The 23,913-nt window shown below is 41.1% G+C and overlaps 1 protein-coding gene across 2 annotated transcripts; it reads left to right on the top strand.

Moving 5' to 3' along the window:
• The first annotated feature begins 208 nt into the window (after positions 1–208).
• LOC122623124 (UNC93-like protein) lies at positions 209–23,876 on the top strand. Of its 2 annotated transcripts, none has more exons than XM_043802085.1 (6): positions 209–1,245; positions 15,328–15,455; positions 20,041–20,175; positions 20,667–21,072; positions 21,451–22,304; positions 22,511–23,876. In XM_043802085.1, exons 2-6 carry the CDS (start codon positions 15,408–15,410, stop codon positions 22,682–22,684), a joined length of 1,617 nt encoding a protein of 538 aa, XP_043658020.1. In that variant the 5' UTR covers positions 209–1,245; positions 15,328–15,407; the 3' UTR covers positions 22,685–23,876. The 2 variants fall into 2 exon arrangements, with proteins under 2 accessions (XP_043658020.1, XP_043658021.1); XM_043802086.1 differs by lacking the exon at positions 209–1,245 and adding an exon at positions 12,040–12,201.
• Positions 23,877–23,913: the final 37 nt, after the last annotated feature.

Genomic DNA, 23,913 nt, shown 5'->3' with positions numbered 1-23,913 from the left:
ATTTTCCGCTTTCTGGCCCACTGTGCGATGCAGGGCCAACAAAGATCGGAAAAAAAAGCTCGTGATCTTTCTCTTCGCTCACTTCATCTCTTCGCATCGCTCTCTTCTGCCGCCGGCTGCGACGTCGACAGCGACGCCGGCAGCGACGTCGACGGCATGCAAACAGGATCTGAGCGTATATTACGTAGCGCCGGGCTTTAAGCCAACATCATTCCCAAGCGAACGGCCAGCGATCAACGTTTGGCCACCACAGCAGCACTCGAGAGCGATAACGAGCAGCTGATTTTGCCTGATTTTAGCTGATTTCGGCTGATTTTTGCCATTATCCATTATCTGGCATCGCAACGGCGGCAGCAACAACAACTGCGACAACCACAGCTACAACAGCAACAAGGGCATCGCATCTCTCTCTCCCCCGCAACAACAACAACAACTATAGCAACAACAACAATTATAATAACGATCTGTGACAAGACAACAACAACAGCAACAGCGATAAATATCAAGAAAAAAGTGAAGTGAACTCTCGGGCGCTCTCTCGCTCTCGCTTTCGGCCAACTTCGGCTTTTTTCGGGCTTCGCTTCGGCTCCGGCTTGTAAATTACTTGCAAAGTTAATTTTAGTCTCGGCTTTTAATACCGTTTTAGTGCGTTTTCAAGTTGGTCGTGTGCTTTTCCCTCTCTCTGAAAATTGAAAAAAACTAATTTTTTAATTTCGAAAATAAATTGCTATTCGAAAATCCAATCCGATACGCTATAAATAAATAAAAGCTAAAGCACATATGTGACTGTTGTTGGTGACCACGCATCCTTTGTGACATTTTTTTTTGCGGATCCATTTTTTCGCCCAACGGAAATGTAAACCATTCGCCCCCCCGAAAAGGCCCCCCTTAAGCTTCCTGCTTCAAAGTCCAGAACAAAAGAGCAACAAAATCCAATTACATAACACTTAATTGCCAAAAAAAAACAAAACAAAAATTATAAAAACAATAAAGAAAATAAAAACAATAATATCATAATTCAAAAACGCGCTCACCAATACAAAGGCGATCGCATTAAAAGACGGAAGTGCATTTTTTTTCGTTAAGCGGCAAAGCAGCGCATCCTGTTTTTTTGGGCCGTCCACACACGCTCACGCACACACACGCACCCCGAACACGAGCCCACACACACAGACACCCACACACACACACTGTGAGGACTGGAAGTCGCTCTCTCGTTTAAGAGTTGCAGATCCACAAGTAACGGTAAGTGCAGGAGCCAACTTAACGCTTGCAACAGGGATATGTAAAGTCGCGATCATTAAGGATATGAAACTTAAAGTTCGTGAAATACAGTATCCTGTAGATAATTTAATTTTTGTTTGAAAGTTTGTGGCATTTTGAAGAGCATCAAGCCTGGCTTTGTTTAAATTTTACTCTATTCTATTATTTGAATTAAATAAATAATAGTTAACTATCAACCTTAAATGGGGAAAATACAAAAATTTAGGGTTATTTCAATGTAGCACCCTTATATAACGAACAAATTTTTATAATAGTAAGTGTTTAGAAAACAAATCCACTTATATAACACATATCCCAAATATTGCAGTTCCCTGAAAACAATCGAATCGAAGCACTTACACACTGTTTGCAACTATTAATCATTTTTATAAAAATACAACGAACCTTCTTAATCATGAGAATTCATTTACAGGGGCGAAAAACCGAAAGACCCAAAGCAACTGGCTGCCGCAAATATAAATAAACAAATTGCACAAACTTTGCGGCTTAGTGGGGCCAAAAACAAAACAAAATAGAAATAAAAATAACATGAAAATAAAACTAAAAACCAAACAAGAAAAGTGGAAGTTGTTAGGCAATTCTAATGAAAGCCAAGTGGGCGTGGCAAATGGGGTTGTTCCCCTTAAGTTGAGCGTAGAAGTTGGCTTAGTTCGATCATATATAGTTTATGTTACCAATATATTTTCTTTAAAATATTCACATCATTTATTACTGTTGAGTTATGTGTGGACTTTGGGAAAACCCTTAGGATATTTGAAATATAGCTCGATTTTTGCACCAACAAATTATTTATGGTCAAGCTTACGATAATCGCTTTTCAAGTCTCAGTTTGCAGAGACTTTCAGCTTCAGCAAGTGTATGACTTTCAAATGAAGGGCGATGTGAGTTAATGGAGCTGAAAATTCCAGACTTTACTGTAGTAACAATCTAACAACGAATTTGCACTTGTAAAGTTAGCTACAAAAATATACCAAATATTTTGTGCAGAAAACAAGCTTAGTTTGTCAAGTGAAACATGAAAATATTCGTTGAAATGCAGATTTAGAGGGAAATGAATTCAGGTCGCTTATAGATTTAAAATAATTATTCACTTGAATTCCCTTACGTACCCGCAATTTTGATGTCGGCTAATTTGGCACAAATGGCATTTGTGGGTGGTCCACACCCACTCGCCCATCTACGGCCATGTGACGCGCTGTATCTGATGGATACTTTTTGGGATTTGGGATTGCGGATTGGGGATTGGGAAACAGGGGACAGGGGACAGCGGACAGGGAACTTGAAAACCCGGGGGCACACAGAGTTGGGATTTTGAATTTTGGCATGCGCAATGCAGAGACACGGGGCGTTATTTAAGCGATGGCCGCGCATGCGCAGCTTGTCAATCGGCGTCGTCGGCTTACGGGCTTGTATATATCTTATATATGTGTTATATGTGGCTTATATGTGGCTTATATGGCAGGCAGCTCACATCTGGCGCCCCGGATCAGCATAGAAAACTTTCACTATTGGCATCCACAGCGCGCTTTTTTCGATTTCGATTTCGATGTTTTCGATGTTTTCGTCGATTTCTTCGACTTTTTCGATTTGTTGTCGATTCTTTCGATTGATGCGAGTGTGTGTGTTTTTCGCAAAGCCAAGTCGCATGAAGATGCGTTGCAAGCGGATTTCCGCACACAAATTGCCCACTTGCAATGGCAATTTGCATAAATGTTGCGATAACAAATCACCTAGAAACAACTGTCGCTGCTGACAAACAGAAATACTAATACTAAGTTCTAATTAAAAGTGCTGGCCGCCGGGGAAAAAACTAATTAACATTTTTCGAGCGCTGCGCGGTGCGAGAGGAGAAGCTGAAAAACTTAAGTAAATAAAGGTGAGAAAATCAATTCATGACGACAGCGGCGAGTCAAGTGCCCACTTGAGTGGAAAATCAATGCACTTCCGCAAAAAAAATAAAAACGAACAAATTCAACAAAAAGTACCAGACAGCAAACACAGGCAAACACAGATACAAATCAAACTCTTTATTTAATTATGAAATATTTATGGCTCAATGAGTCGCACAATAATTGAACAAACTCATAACGGTACGGGCTGTAGAATGCGATTATTCTTACCAGATTTATTAAGTCTTATTTAATTAGCGGCCTTATTATTATCCAATCGAAAATATTGTATATATCCGAGCGATTATTGCAACGCTTTGCAGGCAATTAAAATTGGTTGCTTAATTAATCCATAAACTAAACAATTACATAACTAAATATTCAACGTTGAGAACTTAAGTGCTTTTAGGCATTCGGTAAAAATTTTGATTAACAATTGTTTTAAATATTTTCCAAGCTGAAAGAAATCTAAACAATATGAAATTACTTAGTTACGTTGAAAATATCTGGATAATTATGCAAGGAAACCTTTTTCATCTTAATTGTCTTATGAAATGTTCCCATAAATCGAAAAGCTAACTGCAAACTATTTGAAGCAAACTGAACATTAATTAACACATTAAACTCAACAACAAAATTGAATGCTATACAAAAATCTTTAACTTGACAATTCATAAATTGATGTCGCTTAAATTATAAATTTGTAGATCAGGAACTTGGCCGTAAATTAAGTCTTATACTCCCAAACATGGCCATAAATCCAATACCACTGAAATAATCATCATTTAAAATAGATGAAAACAAATACCCGAATTATTTTCTTAATGACGAACGAGTTTCTCAGATGGTCGGTCATTAATCAATCAGAAATATAGCCAAGGAAGCGATAAAATTGGCAGCAACTTGAATTATGAACTCGACCAGGAAAAATTGAAGCCCATAGGTTTACATATCTGTATAGTGGGCGATATAGATCAGACAAGTCGAGAAGTTTTCCATTGTTGTTGGCTGCACTTTCTTTATGCGCATTGTCCATAGTTGATTCTGTATTTGTTTATTCACTTTTTCGCTCATTTTTTTGGGACTGTTGACGCTGCAGATGTACAACAGCAACCGAAACACAATGCTGATAATAATATCTGACTTTTGCGGCTGCTTTATGGCAGCTATATCTGCCGTTGATATCGTGCCGTGCTGCGATCGTTTGCACAACGACTTCGTCTTGAATGACAGCGGAGAAGACGGCAGCTTGACTTTATTACTCATCCGCACCGTGGTCGCAGCACTACGACGGATCCTCGTTGGCACGACCAGTGCCAAATGGCCTGGCAAATATTGACTCCCCCCGTCTCGTTAATACACTGGGCAAATCAAGTTTATGTAAACGGCAAATTAGCATCCTCGCCGAAAGCAAAATTGGAGCGTCTTCTTGCTGGGCCGTCCCATGTGTTATCACTTCATTAAAGTTGGCAACACGGCAAACAGGCGCACCTATCATCAGCATCATCACCATCGTATTCACCATGAATTCAAATCTAGATATCAAGGTGTAATTAGTCAGCCGATTCCCTCGATTTGCATTTCTTTCGGGAATGACAACCCAGACATCGCCAGACTGCTGAACTTCTAGTTCTGGCAACCTGATAAAGAAGTTAGCGAAACTGGTTAATAGCTAAAAAAAAAGTGGGCTAAAAGGCGACTTTATATTCGTGCTCTGACGATAGAATTTGCTGAAATTCATGTTTGCACGTAATCGTTTATTTTTCCCGGAATTCATTATAGCATGATTAAATAAGTAGAATAAGATCTGATAAAATGCGCCACTTATTCCGCCCCTTTTACAGCTCGCACTAATCCCCGCTTTTATTTATTACACAATTTATGGCTGCCCTATATTTTTCCTCATTTAATTGTAATGTTAAGCAAGGTTGCCAGCTAAACTATATAATTTAATACGCCAGGCTAGCATTCTGCGAGATACACCGCGTTTTCAGTTTGTTAAATTCCAGGTTTATGGCGCATCCTAGATTTTGAGCTGTGTGAATTTATCTTTAATATGATCTTTGTGGTATTTAGAATTCTTTTTGCTGACTTGGTGGAGTGGCCAACACTTTGGGGCCGCGGCAAGTGATAAAATCGATAGCCAACATTGCATAAGCCGCGAACAGCAGCCACCATGATCGGCGACAAAAATAAGAGTAAAACTTGTTTACATCCAATATGAATATATATATAGATAGATACATATATGGATCACATGCGAGTATATGTTTGTAGGCATCTTTTGTTGCCGCTGACGAGTTTCTTTTGTGAATGAAATAAACATGAAATAAACACGGCTTGTAACCTCTAGAATCAGAGTTTCAAGGCGCTGGGAAAACTTCCAAGCCGCAATCAAAACTTTCCATTAGCAGGCTCCGTGATCCGGTGTTGATTTTGATGTAGTTTTTGGTTTTTGGCTTTTGGCTTTTGGTTTTCCACACAGCTCCCCCCCACATTGGAATTGAGGGAAATTATAAAACTAGAGAGATACTGAAATGAAAGACGGTAGCACAGCGGCCAACGATCATTATCGTGATAAGGCGCGCTGTGAGTTTTACGATCAGGTTTTTATTGTTATTTATAGCCAAATAATTACCAGCTGCCCGTGATAAGAGCCACCGTATGACCGGCCACGTCGCTGATGAGCCCGAATCCGATTTGGAATCCGAATACGGGTATACGGGTATACGGGTATATGTAGCATCCAGACTCGTGGCCGCTGGTAGATAAGATTTGGAGTTCGTATTCCCACTCGCATTTCATAATATCACAGAGTGATATGATAGTGCTAGAAGCGTCTCAATGGCAAACATTGAACTTTGATGTGCTCTGCGATTATATAACACGTTCATTATGTCCCATTATGCCCCCCATTTTGTCCTCTTTTTTTCCCCCTCTGTTTTTTCCCCTTTTTTTTTGACTTTTAATCTTTTTTGATGAAGGCGCTTGGGAAAGGCCCGTGTTTTGCTACGCAGAAAAACACGGACCCAAGCGTAGAAATACCAAAAGCCAAACAATTGAGTTTAAGCCGCAGGCTGGGCAAACACTTAATGGCCAAAAGCAGAGGCGGATTTCTGATTTTTCGTTTATTTGTCGACCGAAATACAAGCGGACAGGTGACTGGGCATTATTTGTCCAACAATCTTTTCACGCTTAAGTTCTTACATTTAATTTATGAAGCATTTTGTTCGAGTTATTTTGAAAATGATAATAGAACTGTACGCGTGACAGCCTTAAGAAAAAGATACGTATATAATATGGGTATAAATTAGGCAAAGGCTTCTGATCACACCATCAAAATCTTCTCGAATGATCTGGGTGCTTGAATGAGTATTCCCTGTAAGCAGACTTTTCGATACCCAATTTATTTTGGCCACAGAAATAAATAAGAATAAAAGCAGACAGGTGACAAGGCATTATTATTCTCTTCCCATAATCTCCGCATGCCAAAATTCTTGCCGAAAATAAACCTCATGGGCAAAACAATGTGGGTTAAGTAAAGAACTCGGTTCTGTATAGTCGCCACTAATTATTCTTACGCTCGTAAAGAGACTGAAGCGGAAGTTATTATGAGAGATAAAAAACAAATGCCGGAGCAAATGAAAAATAAATAAATAAAAACGACAACTAACTGAAAACGAAACTCTAACGGCGCGCAGAGTAAAAAATTGAATTGAAATTGAAATGGAAATGAAAATGGAAATTGAACAGAATGAAATGAAATGAAGCTCAAAGCAATGTTTTGTTAGAACACTTTTTTCGAGGAGTTTTTTCTATTACAATTTTGTTATTTTTTTTGTGTTTTGTGCTGCTGTGTTTGCCGTTTGCTTGCTGCCACTAATTGCATTCTAATCGCGGACGAAGGTCTCGGTCTTGGCCATTTTTAGTTCAGTTCGCTGTATTACGCGGTGATTTGTTGGCTTTTTTGTGTGCTTTTATTTCTCGCCGCGCTGCACTGCGCTGCTGTGGGAAGCAGTTGGCCAAGATGTGCAAAAAACACACGCGGCGTATGAGCAATGCTTGCCCGGGCAGAGCAACGCTGCGTATACGTTATGCAGAAAGAGAAATACGATTTTCCTTGCATTTCTCTTGCAGAATGTTGCAGGTTGCAAATAGCTCTGGTTGCACGAGCTACATGAGCATACGTAAAAATACATGAATTGTGTTCTTGAAATTGAAATCGCAAATAGCAGAAATGTATATATACATAGAAGTATTTCGATGACGAGTCTTGGCGACCTGTTAGCTGTCAATCGGATGTTTTTAGCCGGCTCAAGGTCTAGGTTGTCTGTCTTGTGCTTTCTTTCCTTTTGCTCAGTCGAAAAATGAAAATGAATGAAAAGCTACATATATACACATATGTATGAGCAACTTGGCTGGGACCTTTGCAACTAAGGTTAATAGCTTTCTAGAACCTTTCACTTTCCATGGGCACACGTGCAGAACCCTTTCGAGTGCCGGAATTTCGGAATTTCGCTAGACCCTGGATCCACTTGGAGTCACTTCCTCTTTGCCACCTAATCCCGGCCATAATTTGCTGGCAGCGTTTTTATTGTACAGGAGCTGCTGATAGCTGCTGCTGATACGAATCAATCGATTTATAGCCGCGTGCAGTAATCTTTACGGCCGCCGCCAAATCAATCAATTTAAATTTGATTAAGCCGTGATTTCTGATTTCTGCCATCCACAGGCTATATACTCGTAGATATATATATATACAAATATATTTATAGTATATGATATATGGCGAGCAGGCCGATTACAGCCCGGTTATACCAATATAATATTTTATGGCCAGACAAATCACGCGAACTCACTCGACGAGGTTCAAATTGGCGGGCGGAAATTGGCTAACCCCAGCCTTAGTTCATATAATATCAAAAACAAAATAATGCCCATATATAACATATATATCTATATATTATATATATATATGTATATATGATGAATGTATGGGCCGGGGACTGTGGAAATCATTGTTATTAATACGATTATTGTGTGCACAGTTGCGTGTTAATTCCACTGTGATTTAACCTGGGAGAATCTTCTTTCTCGCTCTATGTTTTGATTATTTTTGTGTTTTGTTTTCCGATCCCTCTGATTTGTGGCCATTCATTTTTTATTTTTTATTTTGCCGCTTTTGCCATTTTCCCATTTTCAATTTGCCCCCGAAACACAATGCAAATCGCTTTGGCCCCCCTGCCACGCCCCTCGAAGATTAACTATCATTAGGGCCTTGTTATCAAATCTCAAAATCAATCCGCCTTTGTGCCGATCTCGTTGACATTCGACGACAATTAAGAGCCAAGATTTTAATTATATCACATAGAGATACAGGCCGATATATGAAACCGCATTGTTATTAAGTAATTGTCGTGTACAATTGCTTTTTGGGCCAGTTCAATCAACTCGGCCGACGGCCAACAAAGCGAAACAATTTGGTTATTTGGATTGTTAGTCAAGTTTTGTGGCACATTGTGTTCATTATTTCTGCTGTCCGCCTTTGCAGCACGCACAATAAATAAAATATATAAATATTTTATTATAACTGTGCACCTGCCAAAACTCTTCTTATTTTATTATTTTTTTTTTTTGGCTATCAATTTCGTTAGCTGGCCGACCATAATTTCCTGTAGAAACATCTCGTAGAATGCGGGCTATCGTGGCTAATCAGAATGGGAATTGCACCCTTCAGAAATTAGAAATGGCTTATATGTCTATCTGGCGGAGATCTGAACACAAATCGCGCATACGACGTGTGTGCCGCAATCTCTAATCCCCTTAGACAATTTGTCGCTGCTCGCTGGTCGCTGGTCGCTGGTCACTTAAGCGATTTGTGTTGTTACTTTAATTAAAATATATGTACCCGCCTCGAGTATCGGACACTCCAGTAAAGCAATGAAATCAGCAGCTAAAAATATTGGCTATAAATAGGCAAATGGCCGCAAAAAGACAAAAAGTACAAATCAGAGAAAAAAGGCAAAGAGTGTATGCCCACAATTGCCGACGACGAAACCAGTTGGGTTCCCAGCGTTCCCAGCCTTTTTTTTAGCCCACTCGAGATCCATGCACGTGACCAGCAAAAAATTGTCATACACTCGTGTGTGTGTGGAGATTTTGTGAAATTTTCTGGCCATAAACCTGATTATTGGAATTCACTGCAGCAACAAAAAAGAGTTGGAAAAAAAGAATGTTAATTAATTAATATAATATCAATATCGATAGATATCAATATCAAAACTAAGGCACCAAGAATAGCCAGTGAGTGATTTGGGCCCATTTCATCAGTTGTTATTCACTTTTTGGCCCAATCGACTTGGTAACAACAGATCGCTCCAGATCTTATGAGTCATTAAACGCGTATTATTTATTTCCCTGGCCGGCAGCTTTTCCTGTTTATGTCGTTTATCAATGGTTTAGCCTTCGATTCTCGATTTTCGATTTTCGTGTTTCAAGTTTGAATGGTTGTTGTAAGCGTTATGCGACTGCCATTGTTGTATTCCGAGTGATAAGCTGTCTCTATCAATCAGCCATTGACTTATGTCGATGGCCTCTAGTGGCTTTAGGGCTTAAGTACACACCGAATCGAAGATTAATTGATTTTAAACGATCTATTAGACTGATAAAGCCTTACAATGTGTGCCTACTCGTTGGAGAACTCAACCTTTGCAGATCAAAGAGCGGTTTATCGAGTCAAATGCACTTCGATGAGCTGTTCTCATTCGAAAGGATAAGTGAATAAGAAGCGCACCTACTATATATTAAGTAAAGTGCTTAAAAGGCACTTACACATGCTATAACCATTTACAAATGTTCATTTAAGAACGGCCATAATGGGGTTCATTAAAACCTTTTTTAATTTATTAGATCATTCCTCCGAAAGTCATTTAAATAATTAAAGTGCTGGTACTTTTGTGTGTTATATTACTTTTACAACTTATTTTTTACATTTTTCATAAACAACTTGGAAAAAGAAAGAAACTACGTTCGCTGGCTCATTCAAATGCCCACCAATGCCAATCGAAGTGTATTGTCTTGGCGCTTTTTTTATTTGGTTGCTTTGGCCCGAAAACTGGGTCATCCAAATAGCAAATATTTTGTGCGGCTCCAAGTCGCGATCGCAGCTCTCGATCACTGTTCCCTCGAGTTGGCTCTTTCCTTCGGGCCAGATCCGCAACGAGTCTTAACGGCTTTATAGCTTCATAGCTTCATAGCCTCATAGCCTCATAGCTTCATAGCCTCATAGTGTGTGAATAAACCCAGGCATGTGTCAAGTGCGATACCCTTCGGAGCGGGCATCATACTTTTGTTGACACAACTGCTGCGCTCAGCCAGTTGGCGGTGCCTGTAATACTCGTACACTCGCCTGGTGCTGGGTTTCCAATTCTTTTACTGCTACTACTACTTTCGGTGTTCAGTGTAGCCGATTTCTGGCAGTGCACCTCGCTGGCATTACTGATCGCTATCCTAGGGGCAATTTCATCCGTCATTCTTCATTAGCGCCCGTCACCCGATTCTCGACTTTCGAGTGACCGAATTTATTGATATCCCGATAGACCGCAGACCCTTAGTCACAGACACTTGAGCCACTGCCAAGTGGCCATACACCATAAACCATAAACCGAAATGAAATGAAGCGAAACAAAGAAAAGGCGGCAGCAAGTGTGTGGAAAAAATCCCTAAAACTTGCGAACAACACCCGATTTTTATATGGCCGCGGTTTTCCGCGTAACTTTGTCCCAATCATACATATATTATTTACGATCGCCGGCATCGAAATCACAGTCCACATAATCACGCGCTAATAACCGCGATAACTTTAGCCACAAGACGGGCTATCACATTTTTCTGATAGGATGAGCCACCCAACACCCACCGCCCACCTCCAAATACGCCCTTCGATCAACCCGTGCGCGTTTATTAATTAGAATTTATGGAACGGCTAGTGCCGCGTCCGAATGGAGACAATAAATAGCCATCGTATATGTCGTTGGAGCTGGAACCGACTAATCTTATCGACCCGGATCCACTCCTCGCTCCAGTGCTTCAAAGTATCAATCTCTCGACACTTGAAGAGCTCTCCTATCGCCCAGGAGCGGCTGTCCCAGCGGATCCGTGGAGATCGAAGCGATACCACACCATGCCGAGCATAATAACTCAGGGATAATAACTCAAAGGGTTCCAAAGAATGTGGACTTTGAGCTCGCATATGGGTTATTATTTATATTATTTGTTTAGCAACTTTTCAAATCAAAAGAATCTAGGAAATCCTTTTCGACTAATGTTTGAATGTGTAGCAATGATTATAGGGGCCCCATAAAATGATCGCGTGCTGAACCGCTCCTGAAAGCTGCCACACGACCCACGGGCCATCGGGGACTTAACTGCCACGCCCACCTGCCACCCACTGCACACCTGCGCTGCCCCTTTTTCAAATTGGCAAAGGCAAATCAGCCAGAGAGAGTGGAAGTATATATACTACCTAGTATCTGCCCAAAATGAGTTAACAATTTAAGACGAGTACAACAACTGTACTATATAGTCAAATATATATAATATTGCCGCCGGGGCGGTGTGGTCGTCGCAATATCTCTGTCTCTATCTCTGTCTCTGTCCCTGTCTCTGTCCGATTATTTACAGTTAGCTCCGGCCAGGCGATAACCTTGCCCGCATATATCTTGGCCAGCTCTTGGACCGCCATTTGCGATTACCTGGTGGCGACGTCGACGTCGACAGCGACGCCTGCCACTAATCACTCCAATTAGCTAGAAAGTGCTTTTCGTTTAAAATTCGCACGTTGTCGCAGTTTCTTGGCATTGTACTGCGAGGCTCTGAGACAGCCACTTGGCCACTTGGAGTTCCCTTCATTCCTTGGCTCAGTCCTACATGATCGCCAAGATCAAGTTTCAACTTTAACTTTCAAGTTTAACGTTTCGAGTTCCGTGTGCACCGGCCAAAGGATCCGCATTTTTTTTGCCCGACAATTGTGAGTGTGACCACCGAAAAAGTGAAGATCCTGCCAAAAGCCCAAACAGACATAAACATTAAGCCAACAAACAAGGCTAACAAATAACCGCCATAAACTTAACCAAAGCGAAGCGAAAGAGCAACCAAAACCCATTACAAATAACCAAATTCGAATGCAGAAAAACCAAAAGAAAAAAAGAAAAAAAAAGAAAAAAACAAATCGAAGCAAATTGTAGTATTTAGTAATAAAAATCAAAACAAGCCGACAGTCTTGAGTTACTCTATAAAGCGAAAAAAAGAAGGCATACAACTCGTCGAACAAGTGCTATAAAGCATTCGGTTTAAGGTTTTCCACTGCCACACAAATAATACTATAGATTTTATTTCTCAATTGCGGAAACTGCGACAGTTCCGCGTGTCGGAAAAAGTCTTAAATCTTGTATAAAAATAATTCGTTTCGTTTCGATGCGATGCAATGCGATGCGATTCGTTGAAAAAGTTGCAGTTCTTGCTTTTTATTTTCGCCAAGTTCACTGGCTGCCAAAAAAAGTTGGTTTAGCTTAGGAGCTTTTTATTTGAATGAAATTTATTTGCAATTTATTTATTTGAGAACTTCAAATTAGCAGACAATGTCCTTTACTAAATTCAACATTTTTCATCCACAAACTTTTGAACTAATTCAAGAGTATCCCTAAAAAGTGCAAAAATAGCCAAAAAATAACTTAGCTTAGGTGAAGGGCTCTGTAGCAAAAAAATGGAAATAATAATAAATAAAAGCGAGCGAATAACAATGAAAATACATTTGGCACTAGCCAATTTGTAGGCCACTTAAGTGGATAATGCAGATTGTCTATAGCCGATTTCGATTTCGATTTTGATTTCGATTTCGAAAGGCGTTGGATGGAAAGGGAAATACATACGACGATGATACACACATACATACGTCGTGTGTTATGGAGTTCCCGACTTTGATGAGTGCGTTATTCGCTAGAATAATAATTGAAAACGTAATGCTTGTTTTTTAATGACGTTTGGCGCGTTTCGCGGTTTTTTGTATGTACTATATGCGATATATAAAAATTAACCCACACGCAGCAGCCATAAAAATCTTTGGCTCAAATGTAGAGAACCGCCAATTGCGGGCCAAATTCGGATAATAGATGCATCTACATACGTACTATACATTTTATATAAGCGCTGGCGGCTCATTCACTTCTAATCGGATGCATGCCATCAGATATCGGATTGTTGTGTGTGCAATCGGCTAAATCCGCCAAAACTATATCGCCAATTGAAAAGCTCAGGGAACAACACGTGCTGGCCGAATATTCTGGCATGCTCATATTGTATTCGTTCATATATAAATATATATGTATATATGTACATATACTGCCGAGACTATCGACTTTTGCCAGCTGTTTGGCTTTAAGATAATTAGCATTAGACGGCGCCGACTTTGTTGTGATGACGTCAGTGGATCGTTGATCGCAGTAGCAAGTTCTTTATGAGCCCTACTCATTTTGGCCAGTTTCTGTGCTATCGTTTCTGGATTCTTTCGTAAATAATAAAAACCCGAACTGCCCAATCTGCGTCGTATTATCTGCGATAGTAGTCGAGCCAAATCAAATCAAATCAAATCGAATCGAATCGGTCGCGTAGCAGATACCTAAGCCCACTAATCGCTTATAGTTTGGGATATACTTGCAAATACAGCTAAATATCATATCATATCGATCCAAAAGCACAGCCGGTAGAGAACTTATCGCAGGCACTGTTCTCGTGCTCTTCACGCCGCCAATTCAACTGTCACTGCCATAACACCAGGTCCCCATATATAATGCATGTGGAGTCACATGCCGGATAGTGACGAGTCACGGATTGCATCACAGAATCACAGAGAATCTTAGACAATCGCCAGAGTGACTGCTAAAATTCATAGGACACTTGGGACTGCAGCTTATGCCACATTTTAGTAACAACAAGTATAGGTTCTGCTAATGAAATCATTTAAAGGTCCCAACTAACATCTAAATCGGGAAAACGTGAGATATATTCACAAATAGATAGAAATAGTAAATAGTTTACTAAAATGTATCATTTAAAAATGCAAAAACATCCACAAATCCCAAAATGGGGCCACCAACTACTCCGCTAATTTAATAGCACCAATAAAAGTCCAACAAGTTGGGGAGTACATATAATAAACCTTTAGTTGGTTTATTTGGTTACAGTTCAGTGATCCACACGTGACTGCAAATAGCGATCACTAGCTACTAGGCCATCGATATTTTCGGTCTATATCCTCATCTTTTTACATTTTTACAAAACTTTATCTTCTTGGTTAGCATAAATAAATATTCATTTATGTCGAATTGTAAAAAGAAACCGCACCCGGCACGATTATAACTCATAACGATTTTAGCATTTTTATGCTGGACTTTTGATTATTTCGAGCTTATTTCCTTTGAGAATTTCTATGCCAATGGCTGGCCATAAAAAGTTTACCCAATTTTTTTTGTTTTATTATCATTACTGGTTTTGTGCGAGAGTGTGCTTGATATTTTAGTGTTTTTTTTTGTGTCGTCAGGGGTTTCATTGTGTTTTGTCGCTTCAGTTGAGGGGCCTGAATAATAGTTTTGGATACCGCCTAATATGCAATTAATTGGACATGAACTTGAACTGCGGATGGAGAGGGGGTGAGGGGCGGGGGGATGTCAATTATAAACAATTAGACAATGGCAAAATTGGTAACCAACCGATGGGAACGCGGGCCAAATGAATGGGGAAGACTTTGGCAGAATGTTTCTGAATCTCAAACAGATTCGCAATTGTTCCTGGGCTATAATATAATATGTAGATATGTACATATGTATGTAGATATATACGGTCAGTCAGTCAGTCAGTCAAGCAGTCAGTGCCATCAATTTGTCTACGAAATTTGCAACAATTATGGCGCGGTCCAGGCAATTTTCAATAACGAAAATCTTTCTGTATTGATGTTATTATATTTTTTATTATTATTGTTATTACCTTTGCTGAATACATACGAATACGCAAATCGCTGGCTTTGTCCACTCGCTTTCGCAATCGCGAACAAATGGCTTTATAATCGTCTAATGGTGTTACATCTCTTTCTTGTTTTCAGCCCACTTTTCCCTTGGGTTAATTGATTAACCAGGCCCAAATAAATCCCAAAGGGAGCGGACAACACAAAGAGCCAGCAAGATGACTGGTTTCACGAACGCCGGTTTCGAGAACGATGAGCCCGTCAAGGTGAGTGCTTTATTTTGTTATTTTGTTATTCTGGGTTCTGGGTTCTGGGATGGGATCTCGATGGGATCCCAAGTAGTTCTCCACCTGGAGGAGTGCTTACCTGGCTTCCACCTCCTCATTCATCTTGAACAATCGCTGGACACGTCAACGTACCCATAATGAAATCACCGGCCCACAAATCGCGTTAACAAAGGCGGGCGAAGAGAAATTACGAAACAAGGCTCATTATTTCGAGTTCTGCATAATTAAATGATAACTCTTCCTCAATTATTCAACATTGAGAAGTGTCAGTGGAGACCCTATACCAAATTTGTTACTCAGATCGTTGGGTTGTTGTCATTGCTCTTCTAACCAAGGCCTCGTAATTGGGTTTAACTCACTTCTTACTGCAAATTAGTTCTAAGCAAGTTGCCTTATCCGCTCAGCAGATCACATAGAACATTATCGCCCTGGTCGGTTAATTAGAATAATTCGATTTAGTAGGGCAATTACAATGAAATCAACTGCTTGGCACACAATTAACCCAACTGGTTTACCAGTTCGATGAGGAAGTCATTGAAATGAGTTTAGATGGAAGTTCTGCAAACTGTGTGGAGTGCGAATGGCCAACCTTAGAAACACACGCCTAGATCGCGTTTTAATCGGACGGCTTGGGAATTTACCGGGTTCGCATAGAACCCCTATCGAAATGACCATAAAAGCTGCCACTTGAAAATTGCTGTCACATTCTCACATAGTTGGCCGTCTCGTTTTTGGCATTCATTCATGCATGGACGACTATGTACATACATATGTACATATGGCATTTGGCCATATAGCTTATAAGGTGGATTACACTTATCGAGTGTCTGGGGCCGCTTGTTTTTATTTTTATTTTTTTTCGTTTTTGTTTTTCATTTTGTATTGTTTAGTGGTGTATTGTTTTGCTGTTGACTTAATGACTGTGTTTGCCTTCGCCAAAGAAATCATGTTTTATAATGACACGCGTCACAGTTTTTTTGTTTTTTACGATGGCCCTTATGCTGGGGAGGAAGTGTTCGATAAAGCGAGAAACCCGGTCGAACTAAGCCAAAATTCGGAATCGGATGATCATTAGCATGTGGTGTGTGGTGGTGTGTCTTGCTTTTGGCCACTCCTTGGCGTGGCTTTTAATGAGGCGAAATAAATTTCACCTCAAGAAACTGAAAACCAAAAGCCGAAAACCGAAAACCAGAGACAAAAATTCGAAAAAAATCGAAAAGCCCACACGAGAAGCTGAAAAGCAGAAAAAGAAATGTGACAGCAGAAAGCGCACACACACGCACACACAGGAACAAGTATTTATGGATAAGTCTTAGCCACAAACTTGACCAGCCAGCTGATGGCCAAGCGATTTGGCAATAAATAAGGTAACAGCAACAGAAACAGAAGAAAAAATAATAACAATAAACCAAGCGGACGGAACAAACAGCAACTAACGACGGGCTAAAACGTATTGCACAATTAAAGCACCGACAAGGTTTCATAATAAAATATTGCCAATTTACAATGGCCCCACCTCACCCCTCCCCGCAACCACCCCCTCCACAAGAGACACCCATGCCCCATGCCCCACGCCACATGCCCCACCCAGTGTGTAATCGGTTCTTGGGAGACATCGAAACCAAACTCGTTTTCCTCGCCTGGTCAACACAGAACCGCAGCAGCCAAAAAAAGAAATAATACCAATTCGTACAAGAAACCAGAGAACGTTAACCAACTTACAACTGCGGCCAACAGACCAGATTTCTGCGAGTTGCATCTGTGTGTGCAGCTTTGATGGCCACTGGGCTCCATTATGCTGACCGCTGCTGTATGTAAGGCAGCAAAGACAAATGGCATGTAAAATGTGAAGGGGATTTCCAGGGGGGAAAACTTGTGTGTGCTGAGCAAACACGAAACGTGCCGCGTTTAAAAATAAAACGCAAATCTCGTGCGGCGCAGCGCGTGCGCAACATGTTGCCACAGACAGACACCGACACAGACACAAACACAGACGCATGCACACACACACGTGCAACGGACAGTAGGTCGCTGGCAACATGTTGCCGAAGTATTTGGCTTTCCACAGCAAAAAAAGGAAATATTTATTACAAAAGCAATGTTTATTGTTCACATGCGCCAATTAGTTTTGTTTTTATTATTAACTTCCCTTTTGCATATTTTACTATGAGATCATTGTAAACATTTTTGCATAAATTATATGAATATTGGTGAGGCTTTCTTGAATAATTATAACTATATAACTATAACAGCTTCTTATTTTGAAATTGAAACTCGCACTTCTAGAGCTGCATGGTTTTCTCTGAGTGCACTCACGCAAACACACTCGACAAAAAAATGTATACAAAATCAACACACACCTGCGGCCACACTCGAAGCGACGGTCCGCTCACCAGGCCGCTTTGAACTGGTTTGCGGCGGTTTTTGTTTGTCTCGGTCTCAACTAGCGGCGTCGCTGCCAACACTCTCGCATATCATTATGGCCCCTGTGCACTGGCGCACTGGCATTATTATTACGCGCACTTGTTTCAAAGCTCGGCTTGCCGTTTCTTCGTAAAGTATACAAAACCAAATACAAAAATAATACAAAAAAGTATACAAAAATGGGGAAAAATGGGTGAACAAAGCCTAAATATCAGCTGTTAGCGGGAAAAGCATGCCACAAACACACAGCCAACAAATAAACACAGACAGCCAGACAGACAGTTGAGAGTGGTTTTCCAGTTGGCTTTGTGCATTGTCATGATTTTCCAACCTTTTTTCTCCACCTACTTGCCATATGCTAGCCCATATTTATTTGCACTTGCGGTGTGGCAACTGCAATCGATAGCTGAAAATCCCTTGCAGCCTATTAAACCACAAAGCGTTTCGCTGAAATTCTCCATCGCATTTCTTAGAAGTACTACCTAATTGCTTTGTTATTAATTGCAATCAATACTTTTTCTATCACCTGTCTTAAAAACACTGGCTCACATTTAAATTTGAAGCACATTTTAGCTAGATTTAAAAAACGTGCGCACACAGGGCGTATGCGCGATATTCACTTTTTGGCAGCTTGCTCGCTGTTTTTGCGCTCAACTTTCAATTTTACACTACTGCGTTTTTGACCTGCTCATTAAGTGTGACATTTAGGAGTTTCAGGAATTTTTTCCTTTTTTTGTTTGTTTATTTATTATTTTTCTGAGTGTGCTCGCTGACGTTTTTAATGGTTTGCCATTTTTTTGTTCCCTTTTTGGTTTTTAATAAAAATTTAAATGCAATTTTATTATGCTGATAAGCTGCGAGGGGATTTTTGTATCTGAAATCTGTCTGCAATTTGCATACAAACAAAACGGGGTTTCTATAGCCCCTCAACTCGCCCGATCTGCCGATTTCCTTAACTTTAAAATCGTGTGAACAGCGCCAACTATTATGTGCTGTAATTAAGTCCATATTGTTGGCTTAAAAAAAAATAAAAAGCACATTCACACACACACACACACAGAGAGAAGGTGTCGAGTGAACGAAACAGATAAAATGTGAAAAATGTAATCGATGGGGCGACTTGCATAACAACGCGTGTGGGTTAAACCGAACCGCACCGCACCGAACCCCCTGCGAAGCCGACGCCCCTGACTACAGGCTACATACTCCCAGCGATGTAACCTTCTGGCCCTGTGCGGTGCATGCGAAATGGCCAGTTTCGGAGTGGCTTTGGGCCCGTTTCTGGCTCTGGGTCGGTTCTCGGGAGCCAGCGCCAGGCACCACGGGCGTTTCGATGGCCATTTTGGAGGCGACAAGCGGGCAGGGCGCGCCACGCATGCGCAATGCGAAAAACGCGCGCGAAACGCGAGCAAAACGCGTGCGGGCTTTTTAAATTGACTGCGGATTAGTTCAAACATTTTCCCCCCTTGGGTTTTTTTTTTTGGTTTTTTTGTAACTAAAAGCGTTAAATGCGCCAACACATAAATAATTAATTAATGTGCAGTGCGTCTTGCGGCAAAACAAGACCAGAAAATGAAAGCTGTCGAAGGGGCTAGACGAACTGCGAATGCTCTATAGACTAATGGAAATGTATAAAGCAAACTGTTAGTGTTTAGATACTTTTTAAGCATCTAGCTGCCTTCTAACAATTAGCTTACATTTATTTATGTATATGTTATTGCTGTGCATATTTTAATGGAGCCAGCGTTTTTTTCCAATATTTTCCACCCACCTTTTCTCGCCGTGCATTTCGTTTTACAACCCAAAGGAAATTAGTGTCGCTGGTCGGCAATTTAAATAAATTTGTTTATTATCTAAAGACATAGCAAGAAAGTTAACGCTGCTCCGAAAATGCGGAGATAAGAAAGAAAGTAGGATCATGCTCATGATCAGCCATTCATTATCCCATCCCATTTGATATTACATATATGTACACACATATATACGAGTATACATATATATCCACCGCACTCCTCGAGCTCGGAGATGGCTGAGATGGGAGATCTGAGCTGGAAGATCTGCGGCGGCCAAAAGCGAATACCGATCTGTTGCCACTTTGCTTACGATACGTTTTCTTTGCTTGTTTTTCGTTTATTTTTAGCCAAAAGCTGGTTTCGAGCCCGACACCGCCTCGCTGCGAGAGAAAGTTGTGCTGAATCCGGCCGAGAAATGGCGCATCTTAAAGAATATCTCGATCATCTCGATCGCCTTCATGGTGCAGTTTACAGCGTTTCAGGTGAGAGACACATTTGCCACAATAGCCCAAAGAAAAAGGAGAAAAAAAACTGTTTCGAAATTTGTAGTAATCGTTGCCAAAATTTCTTTGTTAATGTAATTGTAATTGTTAATGTAATTGTTGAATCCGAAATACCTATGATGAACTCAATGTACTGCAAATTGTTTGAATGCAAAAAGTATAATAATGTTATATTTATTTATTGCAGAATTTTTCTGTGATATTAACAGCATTTAAAATAACTTAAGAATATTGATCACAAAGTATGTACCGCCATCTTTGACAATTGAACACCAATTGAAAAACCAATACAACAAAAAGAAAAAAAACTAAAAACTAAAAACCTAAAAACTAAGAACTAATTACATTATTAAGCAACTTTTTCCTCAGCTTTATTAATTACCCAAAAATTGATCACACATCATTGCTCTCCAATGATGTTCTCTATAAACTCGAAGTGTACGCCAGCTAACCAAACTCTCACCTTCTAGGGCACGGCCAATCTGCAATCCTCTATAAACGCCAAGGATGGCCTGGGCACAGTGTCGCTTAGTGCGATCTACGCCGCCTTGGTGGTCTCCTGCATCTTCCTGCCCACTCTGATCATTAGGAAACTAACGGTCAAATGGACATTGGTGTGCAGCATGCTCTGCTACGCACCATACATCGCATTCCAGCTCTTCCCGCGATTCTACACGTTGGTGCCCGCCGGTATCCTTGTGGGTATGGGCGCCGCACCCATGTGGGCGTCCAAGGCCACCTATTTGACGCAGGTTGGACAGGTGTATGCCAAGATCACGGAACAGGCGGTGGATGCCATTATAGTGCGATTCTTTGGCTTCTTCTTCCTGGCCTGGCAATCCGCTGAGCTCTGGGGCAATCTCATCTCCAGTTTGGGTGAGTTTCAAAACACGACCATGCTCCTATGCTAAGCAATCTCCTCACACTTCCTTTAAAAAAACCACAAAAAAAAACCATCATAACTGAGTCATAAAGAATTGCGAAAAGTCACCAGCAATCTAATCAGATCGTAAAGACTGAAAAGATTGCCAGCTCGGCTCTTAAATTAATAAAGTATTAGCTTTTGATTTTGCCAGCTACCGGGAATCATATAACTAGAAACCGCGTCATTTAAGGCCGCCGATTACCAAGCATATTTGATAATCGCCGATTCCCGGAAATCTACAACATTAGTAAACATAACTATGATAAGAACTGTAGCACTGTAGCACATCAATATACCCTACTAACCCGATACCCTGCCATCCCCTTTAGTCCTCTCCAGCGGCGCCCATGGCGGCAGCAGCAGCTCGAACACGACGGTCAGCGAGGAGGATTTGCAGTTCTGCGGTGCCAACTTCTGCACCACCGGCAGCGGCGGCCATGGCAACCTGGAGCGTCCGCCAGAGGATGAGATCTTCGAGATCTCGATGATCTATCTGTCCTGCATTGTGGCCGCCGTCTGCATCATCGCCTTCTTCCTCGATCCCCTCAAGCGGTATGGTGAGAAGCGCAAGGGCTCCAATTCGGCCGCCGAGTTGTCCGGACTGCAGCTTCTGTCCGCCACGTTCCGCCAGATGAAGAAACCGAATCTGCAGCTCCTCATCCCCATTACCGTTTTCATTGGCATGGAGCAGGCATTCATCGGTGCCGATTTCACCCAGGCCTATGTGGCCTGCGCCCTGGGCGTGAACAAGATTGGTTTCGTCATGATCTGTTTCGGAGTGGTGAATGCCCTGTGCTCGATCCTCTTCGGATCGGTGATGAAGTACATCGGCCGCACGCCCATCATTGTCCTGGGCGCCGTCGTCCACTTCACCCTGATCACCGTCGAGCTCTTCTGGCGCCCCAATCCCGATAATCCCATCATCTTCTACGCCATGTCCGGCCTGTGGGGCGTCGGCGATGCCGTGTGGCAGACGCAGATCAACGGACTGTACGGACTGCTGTTCCGCAGGAACAAGGAGGCCGCCTTCTCCAACTACCGCCTGTGGGAGTCCGCCGGATTCGTGATTGCCTACGCCTACGCCACCACACTCTGCACGCAGATGAAGCTCTACATTCTGCTGGCGGTGCTCACGCTCGGCTGCATCGGCTACGTGATCGTGGAGATCCTCTACAGGAAGAAGGTGAGTCCGCTATTAATTGGGGTGCTGTATAATAGAAGACTTCTCTGTGGGGTATAAGTATCAAATAATGCATAGGTATATAACTATAGACATTTTTAAATCAATATCTCGTTGCTCGTTGCCTTCCATGCCCAAAAGTAGGCAACAATTTTGCGAATCGCACTTATACATACATATGCAATACCTAATATCCTTCTCCATTGCAGCAACGCAAGCTCAAGAAGCAGGAGAAGCTGGAGGCCGCCGAGAAGGAGAAGGAGGCAGCCGCCGCCGCAGCCGCTGCCGCTTTGGCCGCCGCCGAGGCAGGAGCAGATGGCGTCGAGGAGACCGACGACGAACTGGACGATCTCGAGGAGGACATTGTGGTCACGCGCCTGTAAATGTTTTATTCTCACCCAAGGACACCCCCCAAAAAAACAAAACAAAAAACACCGCACATGCCCCTCACACCCCACATTCCATCAAGTTATCGATAGATAGAAGAAAGAAGGAGAATTGATTGGACGCTTTATCGACTTAAATGCAAAAGAAAAGACAAGATTTAAAGAATGAGAAAAGAATGAGAAAAGAATGAAAAAAGACGAAGAACTCTATCGATAATTGAAAACTAGCATAACTATCGATAGACAAATGCGCTCCGTGATCGATAAACAACTAGCGCCGTTAGAAGGCCGCAACGCGTTGCATACTTTTGTGGTTGTAGTTTTGTAGTAGAACATTTGTACCCCTCACCCCCGAACACCCGAGACACCTGCAAGAGAAAAACCATTTAGCTCAAAGTCCAACCGAGTTTGGCTTAACTTTAGTTTGTACATACAGAGAAGAGATCGAAAAGAGCGAAATGCTATTGAATGCAAAGGCAGTGAGAGATGCAAAACCCGGGAAATGCAAAACCTTTGTGTGTTAGTCTAGGTGTAAGCACACTTGTACTTGGTTGATACGGACTTCCTGCTTTCAAATATAAATTAATCGGCACTTATCGAAATAATCGATATGATCCATCGACTTGAAATCGCAAATGTTTTTTTTTTATTTGCCGAATGCAAGTCAAACATACAATTTCTGAAATATATGCATTTCGATACATTATCGATACATTTATATTTGAAAATAAGGGCGTTCTTGAAAACCTGGTATCACACGATCATACAAAAATACGCACACACCTATACACGAGACGCACACACTGCAGCAGTGTGTGTGTGTACGATGCCTAACAAATTGTTATTTTATTTTAAAACGTATTTTAAATATAGTCTACCCCTAAATGCAAATTGTAAATCCCCTTTTTTTTGTAATTGAGTTTTTGTTTTTTGAAAAGGATAAAAACGTGATAATCTACACACGCCCACACGAAACACAAAAACAGTCACAACAAAAAACAACAACAAAAAACAAACAAATATATAAAAATAGTCAAATTTGTAAAGATTAAAAATACTGGCCCTGATGGAATATATATTTAAAAAATATATATACGATAGATCAGTGAAAAAATGGAAAACAAACAAACGAAAAGCAATTAATTAATATATATAAAAATATCTTTAAAAAAAAAGCAAAAAATCTAGTAGGCAAAATGTTATATACACATTTTTTGCTCAGTATT

The sequence above is a fragment of the Drosophila teissieri genome, chromosome X (assembly GCF_016746235.2).
Source record: "Drosophila teissieri strain GT53w chromosome X, Prin_Dtei_1.1, whole genome shotgun sequence".
Classification (NCBI taxonomy): Eukaryota; Metazoa; Arthropoda; class Insecta; order Diptera; family Drosophilidae; genus Drosophila; species Drosophila teissieri.
Note: the sequence above shows the minus strand (reverse complement) of the source record. Positions and strands in the feature narration are given on the sequence as shown.